We start from the raw sequence: 17,278 nt of genomic DNA, 5'->3' as shown, positions 1-17,278 counted from the left end.
GGAGAAGATGGCAGAGGAGTCGGGGGACAAACCAAGGTTAGATTTAGTGATAAGAGCCTCTCGCACCACTGCACAGGTTTTGGCAGGAGAAGCAGTAGAAGATGTAGGCAGGTTTAGAGGCTTCAGTAAGTATTAAGTCGTCATCAAATTTCTATCAAGGCTACAATGATGCCATCCTCAGTAAGATTTACGATGGCAAAGGCCTTAATCAGAAGTGAACAGGCACCTTGGCAGGAGAGGACAGTGGACACTGGCAGAATCCTTGGACTCAGAGGCGGGTGTGATAACTGGGTCGGGAGGGAGGATAGTAAGATTAACCCCTCCTCCCCCAATAAGTACACTATTGTATGAAGGCTGGAGATAGAGTAGGATGGGACAATTTGGCTTGTCTCATAAGGAGACAGTGATGAGAGCCTAGTTGCGCCTTTCAGAGAATGCCAAGAGGCACAGAGGAAAGCTGTGGGTTTAACTAAGAGTGTGTCAAGAGTGTGGCCATGGTAAGAAAGTCAAGAAAGAGTGAATGTTGCAGTAGGGATCGAGCAAAGTATCAGAAAGGAGAAAAATGAAAGGAGGCCGGACTGGGTAACAGGAAAGAAAGGAGACTAGAGAAAAAGACCCACAGGGCATACAGAAAAGGAAGATAGAAATACTGAACTCGGGTTTATAGCAGCAGCCAACGTATCCATGTGAATGGACGTAGAGTAACTCAAGTATTCCAGGCACAATAAAGACCCTTTCTTTTAATGGGGAATGGGTAGGAGAGCAGTTGATTTGTAGACGGGATAACACCAGCATGGAGCACCAAAAGAAGGGTAATGAGCCCATGAGCTGTTTGAGGGGCAAAGCATCAGTGACCGTACTACTAGAAATCTTTCCATGGAGAGGCAAGGAGATATGGAGAATCTGTCATGAAGCAGTTTAGGTTGATTGAGGGTTCCAGCAGAGGTTAAGTCGTGGCATCAATGATAAGTAGTGCACATCAGTGGGTGGAGTGTACCAATGGATGGATGAATGGATTCAGTGAAACTGGGAAGCAGGCAGAATGAGGCAGAGCAAAGATCGTTCGGCAGCAGTGAAGCCGTTTCCTACGCAGTCCGGGATCCAGCAGAAGTAGTTCTGAAATAGCTCAGCACAGAGCGAAAGATTATTGGCAGAGGAACAGAAAAATAAGGATGCAGTAGTAGGTCAGATACTAGACTCGAGTATACTACGAATTCAGTCTCTGTAGAAAATGAAAGTGAAGCTGGAGGTAGCTATAAGATCTAGAACAGAGGAAAACTAGACTTTGGCTCAGGAGAAGTGGATTTCTGGACCAGGACCCACACAACAGCCAAATATAGCTGAGAAACCAGCAGCCCACTGAAGTACAGGTACAGTACATGGGAGTGTCTAGTGCTGTTACACAGATCTTCAGATCAGTAGCCAGGATATTGTCAAGGCCCATAGCCTTTGCTGTGCCCAGTGCGCTTAGCTGCTGCTTCATTTCATGTGGAGTGAACTGCATTGATTAGATGCTGGCATCAATCATGGTGGGGAGCTCAGGAGGAGGCCAAGTAAGATCATCTTATCGGCTCCTTAGGTTGAAGTTACGAGTCTTATCTCTTGCACTCATGCTGGGCACCACCATGATTGTGGATGCAGATGTTTGTGGCGTCCCCTGCTCCTGTTAGTTCCCTGGTTGTCTACCATCAAGTGTGACTGGATTTGGTGGGGGAGCTTTGCTTAGTCTATAGTTCGTTGCTTTTGAAGTTTAGCATGCAGCTACCCCTGTGCAGTTGTTTCAATAAGTTACTTACCCGTTCTAAATTGTGCATAGTGTTGGTCCTCTTATATCATTCTATATTCTGCATTCAACCGAAGATGGTTTCCAAGCTTAATGGTAATCAAGGAGTGAGCGATGTGCTGGGCTAACAGGTTACAGGTTGAGATTTAATTCTGCTGATGGCCCACAGCCCCTATAATTGCTCAATTTTAGGCTGCTGGCTCTGTCATTAGTCTACCCCTATTTAAAATGGGTTGTGCCTCTGCTTAAATAGTGGACAGAGAAATGGCCTACAAGCATGTACTCCACTGGTGTTGCTAATAGGCTTGTAACTATCACCCACAGTCATAATATCATCAGCTCCTTAGTTAATGAATTGGGATATATTTTAAAACCCTAATGTTCCTTTTTAGTTCACCAGTTTTGAATGATTAAAAAAACTTCCTAACTTCCTTTGGGATTTGACCAAGATGGGAAAAAGTCATGGCAGATGACAGCTATGAGACTGCCAAATAGTCTTGTTTGATATTACAGTGTGATAAAGACAGGAATTCAAATAGATCCTTGACAGCAGGTGAATAATCTGATTACAGCTGAGAACTGAATGTACCTGAAGATGTACATCTACATTAGAATCTAGTCATTGAGCATGTACATTGGAATTCATTTGGGATAAATATGGTATCAGTTTGATTACAGGATTTCATTAATTAAAAGAACACAAAAATGAATGTCAATGACATTATTCTTACTTACAGGTGTGAAATGTCTGAAGTTAATCCTGTTACAAACAAGACCATTGTCTCCAACAGTGACTATATCTGGCGCTACGAGTATTACGATGATGAGCCAGTTTCCTTTGAAGGACTGAAAGCACACAAGTGTAAGTTATTCCCATGGATGGATTTTATCACCCAATATGATTCAAATATTTTAACAAGTGGCATGTTGCAAATAAACCATAATAATTTAGCATTCAGGCAAAGGATGTGACATAAATTGAACCGCAGTCCATAGGGAAACATTTCCTTCTTAACAGTAAATCCATTGTGTTTAGGGGTAATTCACCTCCTATTTTCAGGTCCTGTCATATCCAGATACCTTATATGGGCACTATCAGCCTTGACTTGATGCTCCTACTACAGAGAGTGCGTACTGGGAATTCAGGTACAGGGATCAGCATCTGTCCAGTAAAAGCAAAACTCTGTGAGGGAAGCATTAAACCATAACGTTTTCCCCTTGGGACTGCTCCCAAGCCTTTGTCAAGCTGCTGTGCAACTTTAAGTGGATTTACCCAAAGGTCAAACCTCCCATTCTCCAGATCATCAAAGACCGGATGTATGACTGAGATTCACGTCGGGAGCTGGTGGAAGTTCTGATGTGCAGACCTCTGTGGAAATTGCCCATGAAGTTTCAACTTCCAATGGGCAATTCTCCTGCTCTGGGACCCTCCGCAAATGCCTCCAACTCTGAGCTACAGTTGGAGACTTGGGTGAGATCCTGGTACTTAGCTGGATAGTTACCTAGGAAATGTTAAATAGATTAAAACCCAGTCAAACATCTGGATAACTAGAAAACTGACTGCGCAGTCACCTCAGCTTGCCCCCCCAACTACCCTCCAAACCTTGACTAGCCTCCCGATTCCCCGACTACCCCTGACCCAACCTGATTGCCCCCGACCCTGATCACCCAACTAACCCCAACCCGACCTGACTAACCTCTCCGATCACCTGACTAACCCCCCAACCTGACCCAACTAGTCCCTTGACCATCCGACTGCCCCAGACCACCCCTTGACCACTGACTACCCCCTTGACCTGACTACTCACTGTCCACACAACTACACCCCCAACCTGACTCAATTAACCCCCCAACCTGACCCAACTAACCCCCTGACCCAACCTGACCCGACCAGACTCGACCCGACCAGGCTCAACCCGACTACCCACCTACGTACTACCCCTGCTATCCTCTTCTCCTCTATCCACTTACCCACCCCACGTATTTACCCACCCTACACACTTACCCCTCACCCTACCCACTCACCTCACCCCACTTACCCAGCCAGCTCACCCGTATCCACTTACCCAGCCTCCCCACTTCACCCGCTTACCTACGTCACTCGCCTATTCACTAACATTCAAAACGGGCCTTTAAACTTACTGTACAGCAGCTAGTGCCCTAAAAAGGGGGTATGTCTTCTGCGCTGATCCTCTTTGCAGGTCCTTGTATGGATTCCTGCCCTGATCGAGTTCTCCAGGATGCTGCATCGGAATGTAATCAGCTAAGTGCGTAACTTTCTGATTGGCAAGCAGGACTGACCCTGATCGGAAAATTTGAGCCAATATTACATAGAGTATTGTAGTTATGGTCAAATATGTGTCATGGGGAATTGGAGAGAAAGACAGAAGCTATAGACAAAAATATATATTCTACTAAAGATGAGATGCAGTTAGACGACCAAGAAAGAATTGAAGCACCAGAGTTTGAGCGCTGCATGGAGAACAGCTGAGTTATTTTGTATTTGCAATTGCTGAAAACAGTTGGAAGATGGCTAATCAGTGCTGCTATATGTTATCTAACGCTTCTGAACTGAACAATCTCTCAAAATGCTATTTAAAAAAATAATAATTCCAGCAAAGCCATGCCAGACATTTCCTTTTGAAATGTAATCAACAACGCGAATGTTCACTCTTTGCCTTCTGCAGATAACCTCAGTATTAACATCAAGGTCCACAGTTTTATCTCTAACATAAGGTGGCCAGCTAAGAGAGTGATAGTAAAAAATAAGATGATAAGAAAATAAAGATAAAGGAAGAAGCTGGCTGCCTGACAGGAAACAGAGTAGTGGTGAAAGGTTGGTTATCAGATTGGAGGAAGGTATATTACGGGATTCCCCAGGGATCGCTCCACCATTCTGTGATTCTTTGATTTATTTAGCTTAATGTTTAGCTGTAATAGATTCATCATGTTAGCATAGCTAAAGGGACACTGAGAGTCACTCAGCAGCATTTTTATAGACCAACCTGAGTTTCTTACCCGGAGAGTATCAGAACTTCCTTCTAGCTTGCTTTAGTAATTTAATCACTTAGTAATTTCATAGGTTCTCACTCTGGCACAAAGGCTTGCTCACTGGGTACACATAACAAGTCTTTGAGAACACAATTCATCCTTTGGGAACACAATACATTCCCCCTATTATCTTCTGCCTAAAAATGAATAGAAGGAAAATTGTGAGGAGTCCATACCCAAATTGCGACATGCCCTCCCGATTAGGCAAACCTCGTGTATAATCACAGCCATCATTCCCGCTTGGCCAGCTGCTGATTGTTTTTACATGAGATTTCAACTGTGCTGATCTTGTGAGCTTTTGCTGAATTGCACTGAGTGGTCTGTCGGTTTGCCACAGAATTTCCCAGCAAAAAGCCAGGGCTTCAAAGGAACGTAATTAAAAAAGAGAAACCTGAACTCCTGGAAACCCAGCTTTTGTTATTGATGCAAATTCAGGGAAAGGTATTTATTTCCACCAGTGTGGCAAATGTAAAAGTAAATTGCACATTATAAAGCACACTGGAGCTGCACAGTGTGGCAAGGCTCTCTCTGATTCACGTACAGTGAGCTTTTCAATCTCACTTTTCAATCAGGAAGAGCTCAACCACTTATCCAGAGGCAAGAGCTGCATGGATTGGATGAGGGGGCAGTGGGGTGGGGGGTGGCAGTGGTGGATATTCGAAGGAGAAGTCCTTCCTACACTCTCCAGTCCAACTTGTCATGGAGCAGAAGAGGCAGAGGTCCAGGCAGACATGTTCTGCCCATCCTCTCAGCCAAGTTTGCTGCACAGTATACAAATATCAGAAAGGAAAAAAGAGAAATTTTATTAAAGATAGGATATTATTCTGGATAGTTAAGATAATATAGTCCAAGGTGTGTCTTTGGTTGATGCAATGCATCAAGTGTGTTAGCATTAGTAGTGGTCAGTCTGCTTGTCAACTCTTGTTTTCAGTTCTCAATGCTAGCTAAGCAATGAGCTGAGTGCATAAGCCTCTCCCGCCAATACATCAGCAAGCACTATGTTGTGCCTCCCTGTGGTACCTGTATGTAGACTGGACACCTTATGGGCCAAAGTTAAACTACATGGGACTGGGAGGAGGCCCAGTCACCAGATGTGTGGCACACAGGCCCACTGGTATGTGGTTATGCACTGGTGCCCTTGAACCAGACCCATAGGTATGGATAAATAGCCCCTTACCTTGTGGGTGCCCGAAGAGAGAAGGCGGCTAAGGGAGTAAACTCTTTTTAAAAAATTAATTCACAGGATGTGGGTGTCGCTGTCTAGGCCAGCATTTATCGCCCATCCCTAATTGCCCTTGAGACGGTGGTGGTGAGCTACCTTCATGAACCGCTGCAGCTCCTGTGGCGTAGGTACATCCACAGTGCTGTTAGGGAGGGAGTGCCAGGGTTTTGACCCAGTGATAGTGAAGGAATGGTGATATATTTCCAAGTCAGGATGGTGAGTGGCCTGGAGGGGAACTTCCAGGTGGTGGTGTTCCCATTTATCTGCTGACCTTTTCCATCTAAATGGTAGTGGTCATGGGTTTGGAAGGTGCTGCCTAAGGAGGCTTGGTGAGTTCCTGCAATGCATCTTGTAGATGCTACACACTTCTGCTACTGTGCATCAGTGGTGGAGGTAGTGAATGTTTGTGAAAGGGGTGCCACTCAAGCAGGCTGCTTTGTCCTGGATGGTTTCGAGCTTCTTGGGTGTTCTGGGAGCTGCACTCGTCCAGGCAAGTGGGAAGTATTCCATCACACTCCTGACTTGTACCTCGTAGATGGTGGACAGGCTTTGGGGAGTCAGGAGGTGAGTTTCGTTGCAGGACTCCTAGTCTCTGACCTGCTCTTGTAGCCACAATATTTATATGGCTAGTCCAGTTCAGTTTCTGGTCAATGATAACCCCCAGGATGTTGACACTGGGGAACTCAGCGATGGTGATGCCATTGAACATCAAGGGGTAATGGTTAGACTCACTCTTGTTTGAGATGGTCATTGCCTGACACTTGTGTGGCGTGAATGTTACTTGCCACTTGTCAGCCCAAACCTGGATATTTTCTAGATCTTGCTGCATTTGGACATGGACTGTTTTAATTTCTGAGGAGTCGCGAAAGGTGCTGATCATTGTGCCATCATCAGCGAACATCCCCACTTCTGACCTTATGATGGAAGGAAGGTCATTGATGAAGCAGCTGAAGATGGTTGGGCGAAAGACACCACCCTGAGGAACTCCTGCAGTGATGTCCTGGAACTGAGATGTTTGACCTCCAACCACAACCATGTTTCTTTGTGCTGAGTATGACTCCAACAAGCAGGGAGTTTTCCCCCTGATCTCCATTGACTCCAGTTTTACTAGGACTCCTTGATGCCACAAATGCAGCCTTGATGCCAAGTGTGGTCACTCTCACCTCACCTCTGGAGTTCAGCTCTTTTGTCCATGTTTGAGCCAAGGCTCTAATGAGGTCAGGAGCTGAGTGGCCCTGGCGGAACCCAAACTGAGTGTCAGTGAGCAGCTTATTGTTAAGCAAGTGCTGCTTGATAGCACTGTTGATGACCCTTCCGTCACTTTGCTGACGACCGAGAGTAGACTGATGGGCAGTAATTGGCCGGTTTGGATTTGTCCTGCTTTGTGTACAGGACATAGCTGGGCAACTTTCCACATTGCCTTGTAGCTGTACTGTAACAGCTTGGCTAGGGCTGCAGCAAGTTCTGGAGTGCAAGTCCTCAGTACTATTGCTGGAATATTGTCAGGGCTCATAGCCTTTGCAGTATCCAGTGACTTCAGCTGTTTCTTGCTATCAAAGAGTGAATCAAATTGGATGAAGAATGGCATTTATGATGCTAGGGGCCTCCGGAGGAGACCGAGATGGATCATCCACTCGGCACTTCTGGCTAAAGATTGTTGCAAATGCTTCAGCCTTATCTTTTGCACTGATATGCTGGGCTCCTCCATCACTGAGGATGGGGATATTTGTGGAACCTTCTTCTCCAATGAGTTGTTTAATTGTCCACCACCATTCACAACTGAATGTAGCAGGATTGCAGAGCTTAGATCTGATCCATTGGTTGTGGAATTGCTTAGCCCTGTCTATCACTTGCTGCTTATGCTGTTTGGCACGCACGTAGTCCTGAGTTGTAGCTTCACCAGGTTGACACCTCATTTTTAGGTTGCTGCTCCTAGCATGCCCTCTTGCACTCTTCATTGAACCAGGGTTGATTCTCTGTCTTGGTGGTAATGGTGGAGTGGGGGCTATTGCAGGCCATGAGGTTACAGATTGTGGTCGAGTATAATTCTACTGCTGTGAATGGCCCACAGCACCTCATGGATGCCCAGTCTTGAGTTGCTTGATCTGTTTAAAATCTATCCCATTTAGCATGGTGATTTGCTACACAACACGATGGAGGGTATCCTCAATGTGAAGACAGGACTTCATCTCCACAATGATCGTGCAGTGGTCACTCCAACCGTTGCTATCATGGACAGATGTATCTGCACCAGGCAGGTTGGTGAGGATAAAGTCAAGTATGTTTTTCCCTCTTGTTGGTTCCCTCACTACCTGCTGCAGACCCAGTCTAACAGCTATGCTCTTAAGGACTCAGCCAGCTCAGTCGAGCCACTCTTGGTGATGGACATTGAAGTTGCCCACCCAGTGTACATTCTGCGTCCTTGCCACCCTCAGTGCTTTCTCCACGTGAAGGAGCACTGACACATCAGCTGAGGGGTAATCAGCAGGAGGTTTCCTTGCCCATGTTTGACCTGATGCCATGAGACTTCACGGTGTCTGGAGTCAATGTTGAGGACTCCAGAGCAACTCCCTCCGGATTGTATACCACCTCTGATGGGATGATGATGTGGTGGCTGGTACATTATCATATGAATATGACTATGTCTAGCTGTTGCTTGACTAGTCTGTGAGACAGCTCTCCCAATTTTGGCACAAGTCCCCAGATATTAGTACGAAGGACTTTGCAGGGTCGACAGGGCTGAGTTTGCCATTGTTGTTTGTGGTGCCCAAGTTGATGCAGAGTGGGCCAGCCAGTTTCATTCCTTATTGACTTTTTAGCAGTTTGATACAACTGAGTGGCTTGCTAGGCCATTTCAGGGAGCAGTTAAGAGTTAACCACATTGCCGTGGGTGTCTGGGACTCACATGTAGGCCAGACCAGGTAAGCACAACAGATTTCCTTTCGTAAAGGACATTAGTGAACCATATGGGTTTTTACAGAAATTGACAATGGTTTCATGGTCATCATTAGACCTTTAATTCCAGATTGTTTTTATTGGATTCAAATTCCACTGTCTGCCATGGTGGGATTCGAACCTGGGTCCCTAGAACATTACCCTGGGTCTCTGGATGACTAGTTCATTGACAATACCACTGTGCTACCACCGCCCCTGACTGAAAATTTGGGGCAGAGTCATCCCAGGTTTGCACTAAGTGCGGTAGCGGGCGGGGAAAACGACATTTTACCCGCTGGCTGCAATGGCGGCTTCTCACGCCGTATCGTATCAAACCCGCTCCATTCCCGGGAAACCTGCCGTTTCCATGGCAGGCGGGCACTCATTCACCCGCAAGGCCATCACGTTGCAGTTTCATCACACCGGGCACCAGAATTTAAAGTGCAGCCACGTGCGCACATCTCAGTACTTCCAGCCCACGACTGCTGCATGGAAGACATGGCCCCGAAAAGCAAAAAGACTGCAGCCCCCAAGTTCAATGACGCATCCCTGGACACAGTGGAGGCCCACCGTGATGTCCTCTACCCCTGCTCCAGCTGCACGATGGGCAGCAACATCATCAACCCGGCTTGGGAGGCAGTGGCAGTGCTGGTCAGCGCCAACACCCTGCAAAATTGGACACCCAGTGCCGCAACAGGATGAAAGTCACTCTTCTCATCACCCCCAATCACACACTCCCAAACCCATCACACATCCACAGGGCCCTCACTTACTGCCAGTTCAAGGGACATCACCATTCACCCTCTCACACACACCTTCATTGTCCTCATCCCTTCTATGGGACCACTCACCACCCACACAAGCCAGGCATACTTTTCATCTGACCTGGCACGCATCCTGCAGGCAATCTCTTCATCTCCACTCATGCAGGACAAGCTGGCACACAACAAGAGGGAGAGGTCACAGATCTGTGGAATAATGCCTGAAATCAAGGTCCTCATAGACTTTGAAAACAAAGCCATCCAGCTGGCCAGTGGGGATCTGGACCGGTCCTGTGCTGATGGTGAGGTCGGCGCTGCTCTACCAAGTGAGGATCCAACAGTGCAACATTCATCAGACAAACATGCTGTGAGTGATGTGTCCTGTTTCACAGGCCACTGCCATGTACTAACTATCTCTCCTTGCTTTCACAGGTGCATCTACCAAATAGCTGATGAAATTGATGACCCAGGGCCTCCAATCAAGCTGAGGGAATCTGAAGGCACCCTCCCTGATGTCCCAGCACAGTGCTCGCCCACACCCTCCGCCAGCGCAGAGACACACACCTCATGGGGACCTAGCTTTAGGAGTAGCCTCGGGTTCACAATCTGGTGAGCACATCACACTTTCTGAGCAACAGTGGGCAGCGGCAGGGACTTCCCAGGTGTCCGGCACTCGGAGGACAGCTGGAGGCCAGAAATTTGCTGAGTCCGAGTCAGGTGGCAAGCCTCTGGACTCAGTCATACTGCAGGTGCTGGAGCTGCAAAGGCAAGCTCGGGAAGATCAGGAAGGGATGTCCGCTGCACTCCTCAGATTGCAAAGCATGAGGGGATAGCATCAGCATACCAATGCACCAAGGTCAACACTGATAGGATGGTGGCCACCATGGAGACCATGGGTTCAATTCCATTGCCAAAGCCATAGTTGGCCTCCAACAGTGTGTACGCGAGAAGGGTGCGGGGCAGCCCAATCTCACTCTAGCTACCCCTTCCCCTCAAGGAATCAGCCGGGGCCCTCAGGCACCCTTGGGAGGAGGATCAGCAGGTGTACCCCCCACCCCGGGGCCATCCATCCAGGTGACCCCGGGAGTGTCCGGCCCATTCAAATTTCCTCTTCTCAGCAGCCCCAGCTCCACAGGCCGAGGAGGGTGCCACTACCACACAGCAGGACCCTGAAAGCAGGCCGGGGCCCTCCAGGTCCCAGCCCTCCAGAGGATGCCCACCATGGTCATCACAGACAAGGCATAGCAGTCAGCAGGCTGCCTCTAACTCCGCTGTGGATGTCTGGGGAGCACCAAGACGTAGTGGCAAGGTTAGGAAAGTTAAGAAAATGTTGTTGCACAGCCTGGGCACAGGTGTTAATCACTTGTACATAATGCTCACTATTGTCAGTAAACTCCCAGCAATGTCTCCCTGCCTATGGCTCCTTGCCCTGATGAGCAGTGTTCTTGTCACTCAGATGTGAAACCTTTCTGCACTATATAAAGGCAGGTGTCTCAGTCCAGGACCTCTTCCCTGTGCTTTGTGCAGCTTTCAGACCAAATTGATGGTCCAGCCTCACACTCACTGGACACATTACTGGTGTCTGCACCTCGATGGTGCTTGTCATTGCTGCCAGAATGTTGTGGACAGGTGTCACAGAGTTCCGTCATTCTCTCTGTGTGCTCTCAGCACCTTTAAGTTGGGGCTGGCCCACCCTGATCTCGTCAGCATCTGTGACCAGTGACGCTCTGCTCCTGAAGGGGTCAGATACTGAAGGCTGACAAAGAATCAGGTGCTTCTAAAGTTTCATGGCTGCATCTCTATAACATGACCCTGATCACAGAGTGCAAGCAAGCTGTGCTCGGACAGACAGGAGTCAGACATTCACAGGGGCAACATGAAGATCTATAGAGTGTCCTCACTGCATGTCGTCATCATCCTCCTGAAATCCGCGACTATTAGGGCCTCCACTGCATCTTCATGACAGGAGCATTCTCACAGAGGGTATGTGCGCTGCCATCAACCGGACTGGAGTTAAACACTCAAAGATGCAATGTGAGGGTCCATGGTGTCTCCTCAATGCGTGTTGTCATCATCCTCCACAAATCTAGCAGCTATGAGGGCCTCCTGAGCAAGCCTGGCCAGTACGATGGCCTCATTGTCATCATCATCATCTACGAGGATCTCCTCACCCTCATCCCCGTCAACGTGCTCCTCATCAGAGGAGATGCGCAGCTCCTCCATCTCCCCTTCAGCCAGCTCCTCTCTCTGTTGCAGCGCCAGGTTGTAAAGGGGGCAGCAGGCGACAACGATGTGTGACACCCTCTGTGGACTATATTGCAGGGCCCAACCAGACTGGCACAGGCGCCGCAACCTCATTTTCAGCATCCCCTTGGTCTGCTCCACCAAGTTGCGAGTTGCAGTATGAGCCTCATTGTACCACCACTCTGCTGTAGTCTGAGGATGCCGCACAGGTGTCATCAGCCATGTCCTCTGTGGGTAGCCCTTGTCCCCGAGGAGCCATCTCTGCAGTTTCTGTGGACCCTGGAAGACGTCAGGGATCTGTGATCCACTGAGAATGTAGGAGTCGTGCACACTCCCTGGGAACTGAGTGCAGACCTGCCAGATGTGTTTGTGGTGTCGCACGCCAGGTGCACCTACAGAGAATGGAAGCCCTTGCGGTTGACATAGTTGACCACATGTTGCGACAGAGATCTGAGCACCAAGTGAGCCGATTGCACCCTGCACCTGTGGGAAGCCCCAGTTCTGGGCAAACCCAATCACTCTTGCATCTTGGCTGTCTTGGACCTGGGCGAAATGCACAAAGTTGTGTGCCCTCACGAAGATGGCATCTGTGACCTCATGGATGCGTTTGTGGGTGGAGGCTTGTGATACCCCACAGAGGTCACCTGTGGAACCCTGAAAGGAGCCACTGGTGTAAAAATTGAGTGCTGCTGTCACTTTCACGGCCACTGGCAGTGGATGCCCTCCATGTCCTCATGGCGCCAAATCCTGCAGTAGCTGGCAGATGTGACAGGCCAGTTCCCTAGACATACACAGTCTTCGTTGACGCCGGTCATCTGCAGGAATGAAAGGTGTCATCTGTAGGCCCTGAGTCTAGCTAGGCGCCGACCAGCAATGGCTCACTGTGGTCCTTCAGCACCATGTGCAGGAGCCCCCTTCTCCCTGAGGATGTTGCTCCTCCCCCTTTGCAGCCAGGCGCCTCCATCGCTCTCTTCTCCGACGTTTCCACTCTCTTTAAGCCCTGAGGCATACAGCTAGTTCACCAGGCTTCAGGCTCCTGATGTACTCCTCCTTCAGGATGAAAGAGAGAGACTTGTGGATTAACATGGTTGTTCAAAGAAGCTCTCTTGGTTAAGTCTGAAGGCCCCTTAATGCACCCCGGAGAGGGCTGGCCACCATTTGGACGGCTAGAGTTTAGTGCAATGGCTGCCCGAAACCCCACCCTCCTCTGCCCCACTCCACCTGACCAATTAGCGGCAGCTTTGCCCATTGGACTATATGCTGTCCTCTCAGCTCAGGTGCAGGCATTTTCCTAACCTGCACTGCAAAGCTGTCCTGTTAGCTTGAACCATGGTGCAGACTGGTCCAAACCAGGATGCAAGGGGCTGTGAACACTTCCACCAGTGACTGCTCCACAGCCAGCTTTAGCAACGAGATTGTACAACTTGCCCAGTTGTCCAACTGGTCTGCAGTCCACCAAAATGCTCATTAGTTTGCAGTCTGTGCCCAAGGGGTGAAAAGCTCTGGAGCACTTGGTGGCACTTTCATGCCTCTGTGTTGCCTGAGTGGGCAGATAACCTAGAGGCTGACTCCACGCATATCAATGTGGCTGCGTCTGAACTGTCTCAGCTGCAGAGGAGTGGGCACTTTATACAAGGTTTCCCTAGTCCATGACTGCCTTCCTTCCCCCTCACCCCGCATGTGCTTGTGCACTACCTTCAACTGCAGGGCAGCCCTTGCCCCACTGCCACCCCCCCCCATGCACCTCAACCTTGAAGTCCAACAGCCAACCCGTGCAAGCACTGCGCAATGTTACTGTGCACTCATCTCCGAGTTCCCCTCAAAGTGCAGCCTGCCAAGTGCATGCCTTTTATATGCTGTTGTGAAACACTGGGGCACACAATCCAGCAGGGGGGTATGATTCCGTTAGGCTGGCCTTATAATGATGTGCAGATATATTACAATGAGGATCCCGACATCGATGGCAGGAATCGCGGCCCACTATTGACAGGCTGAGTGGACGATCGCAAACTGGTTTCATGATGTCGTGAAACTGACTTCTGGCCTTCTCACTGTATCGTCCGCTCACGTCACCGAGCACATCCGACACCAGTGAGCACGGAAAATTCTGGAGTGGAATCGCTGAGGTGGTAATCTGTTATCTACCAGGCGGCTTTCCGGCAGCTCCTGCAGCAGAGCTGGTACCAAACAGTATTGGTTTCATCCTTTCCTTTGGACAATACCAGCAATGCTGAGAGGGGGCCTTGATGCTTGGGCAACTCAGGTTCTCCATCCTGTTTGGCCTGTGCCTTGGAGAGGACACTGCAGCTTTGTGGTTTGCATTGGCAAAACATGAGAAGAAACGGCTACAGGTTAGAAGCTGTCGCTCGGTTGGCGTAGAGTGTGAGTACCACGGATTACTTCTGATAAGTTAGATGCTGTCCTGCCACAGTCTGTTTGCTTCACTGGGTGCTCGGAGCTTATAGAGTCATCCCTCGACAAGCAAGACAAATTCAACAAAGAAGGCACCAGTCTTTGCATCGCAAGCTGGAATGTAACGATCATGCGGGCCGACCTTACCGATGCTCACCAGGCAGCTGTGATTGATAAAGAACTTACAAGGCTCAATGTGGACAATGCTGCGCTGCGAGAAACTAGGCTCACTCAAAGTGGATCCCTTAAAGAGACACTACACGTTCTTCTGGCAGCGGAAAAGTCAAGAAGCAACACGTGAGCATGGAGTGGGTTTTGTAGTAAAATACACTCTACTCGTGGTGATTGAACACCCCACAGAAAGCTCAGAGAGACTTCTTACTCTTCGCTTGTCAACAAGCGTGGGCTCAGTTAACCTCATGTGCACCTATGCCCTGACACTTATCTCCACCCCAGATATCAAGGATCAATTCCATGTGGCACTTGATGCTGCCATCAGCAGAATTGCCAGCACTGAGGGACTGTACTTTCTAGGGGACTTCAACGCAAGGGTGAGTACCGATTACACAGCTTGGCCAACGTGCATAGGACACCAGGGAAGCGACAAGATGAAAGAAAATGGAGAGAGGTTGCTGGAGCTATGCTGTTACCAGGGACTCTGTGTGACAACAGCTACTTCCAAACTAAGGTGTCCTGGAGACACCCGAGATCACACCACTGACATCTGCTAGATCTCATCATCACCAGATGTACCCCTTCAACAGTGTCCTCATCACTCGTAGCCATCACAGAGCTAACTGTGACACTGACCACCCCCTGTGCATAGCAAGGTTAGGCTTCAGCCAAAGAAACCATATCACTCCAAGAAGAAAGGTTATCCTCGAATCAACCCCTGCCATAAGACTGACCCAAAAATGACCCAGGAGTTCAATATCTTCAATTAGGCTCCTTCAGGCACCAACGTCCAAGGGCAGAGTGTGGTGTCAAAGTGGGATCATCTGCATAAAACCATTTAGAACTCTGCACTCACTGCGTATGGAAAAAGAAAAGGAATGCTGACTGGTTTGAGGCTTATTGGACTGAAAAGGAGCCAGTTACTGCAACCAAGAGGAGAGCCCTCATGAACTAAAAAGCAAATCCCCACAAACAAAATCTAGATGCTCTCAGAGCTGTGAGAATCAAGTCTCAGCAGACGGCTTGGCACTGTGCCAAGTAATACTGGTTGAAACTTTGCAACAGCATACAATCTGCTGCTGAACCTGGGAATGCAAGGGTGGTATGAATGAATTAAGAAAGCAACAGGCCCAACAGTAACCCAATCAGACCCTTGAAGACAGACAGGGACGATCATCACTGAGTCCAGCAAGCAGATGGAAAAGTGGGTGGAGCACTATCTCGAACTCCTCACAATGAAGAACATTGTCAGTGAAGAATCTCTCAGCAGCATTCCAGACTTTCCTGTCATGGAGGAGCTGGACAGCGAGCTCAGCATAGTAGAGCTCAACAAGGACATTGACCATCTTGTCGGTGGTAAAGCCCAGAAAACATTAGCATTCCACCTGAAACCATCAACAATGGAAAACCAGCCCTGCTGCAGTACCTCCATAAACTTTTGTGTCTCTGCTGGAAGGAAAGATTTGTGCTGCAAGACATGTGTGACGTAAAAATAGCCACCTTCTACAAAAACAAAGCAGATTGCAGTAACTGCAACAATTACCGAGGCCTTTCCTTGTTAAGTGTTGGGGAGGGGGAAGGTCTTTGCTCGTGTTGCTCTGACCACCCGGGCATCACACATCTACCCTGAGTCTCAGTGCTGACTCAGAGTTGGCAGATCAACAGTTGACATGATTTTCTCACTTTGGCAGTTACAGGAGACGTGCTGTGAACAGCATAGACCACTCTACATTGCTTTCACAGACCTCACCAAGGCCTTCTACCTTGTCAGCAGAGACGGACTCTTTAAACTGCTGCGGTAAATCGGCTGCCCACCAGGACTCCAGGGCATCATTTCTCCTTTCCACAAGAACATGCATAGTTTTGTCAGTCACAATGGAGCATCATCAGAGGCTTTCAAGATCGTCCATTTCAAGATTTACCAAGTCTGGTAAAGTAGGGCTGCGTCCTGGCTCCAACTCTCTTTGGCATATTTTTCTCCAGGCTGCTATTCTATGCATTTGGCGACTTAAATGAAGGTGCCTACCTGCATGCCAGAGCTGATGGCAAGTTGTTCAACTTGGCAAGACTGCAACTAAACCTAAGTGCACAATGTCCTAGTCTGTGGGCTGCTGTTGCTGATGATGCCGCGTTGTCATCCCATACTGAAGTCCACTTGCAGCAGCTTGTAGCTCAACTCTCCCGGACCTGCAAGGAGTTTGGACTGACAATCTGTCAGGAAGACCAAGGTTGTGGGCCAGGATGTAGAGACTCCACCTTCCATCAACATTGACAACCTCACTCTGGAAGTCGTTGACAGCTTCACATGCCTTGGATCGACAATCACCAGTAACCTGTCCCTCAATGCCGAAATCAGCACCAGGATTGCCAAAGCTGCAGCTGGCATGTCAAAGTTGAGAAGGACCAACAGCAAATTAACCAAAAATAGAAAGCTTGGTATGTACCAGGCTTGTGTTCTCAGTACCTTCCTTTATAGTTGCGAAGCATGGACAACTCATGCAAGCTAAGAAAAGCTTCCACCTCCCCTGTCTCCGACGAATACTGAGTACCTCCTGGCAGGACGGCGCCGAATATGGAAGTATACCAGCAGGCAGGGCTCCCTAATACGTTTGCCCTCTTGAGTCAGCTGGAACTCCATCGGTGGACCCCATGACCCATGTGAGCTGAATGAATGACTGCTTCATCCCCAAAGACATG

General features: G+C 48.7%; 1 protein-coding gene across 1 annotated transcript in view; it reads left to right on the top strand.

The window, feature by feature from the left end:
* Positions 1–2,527: 2,527 nt before the first annotated feature.
* mrap2a (melanocortin 2 receptor accessory protein 2a) overlaps positions 2,528–17,278 on the top strand; it is a 33,069-nt gene continuing 18,318 nt past the window's right edge. Inside the window, exon 1 of the mRNA XM_078541334.1 lies at positions 2,528–2,645. Within this exon, the coding sequence (XP_078397460.1) occupies positions 2,528–2,645 (118 nt within the window). The remainder of the gene's footprint in view (positions 2,646–17,278) is intronic.

The sequence above is a fragment of the Cetorhinus maximus genome, chromosome 5 (assembly GCF_964194155.1).
Source record: "Cetorhinus maximus chromosome 5, sCetMax3.hap1.1, whole genome shotgun sequence".
NCBI lineage: Eukaryota > Metazoa > Chordata > Chondrichthyes > Lamniformes > Cetorhinidae > Cetorhinus > Cetorhinus maximus.
This window is presented reverse-complemented; position numbering and strand designations above follow the sequence as displayed.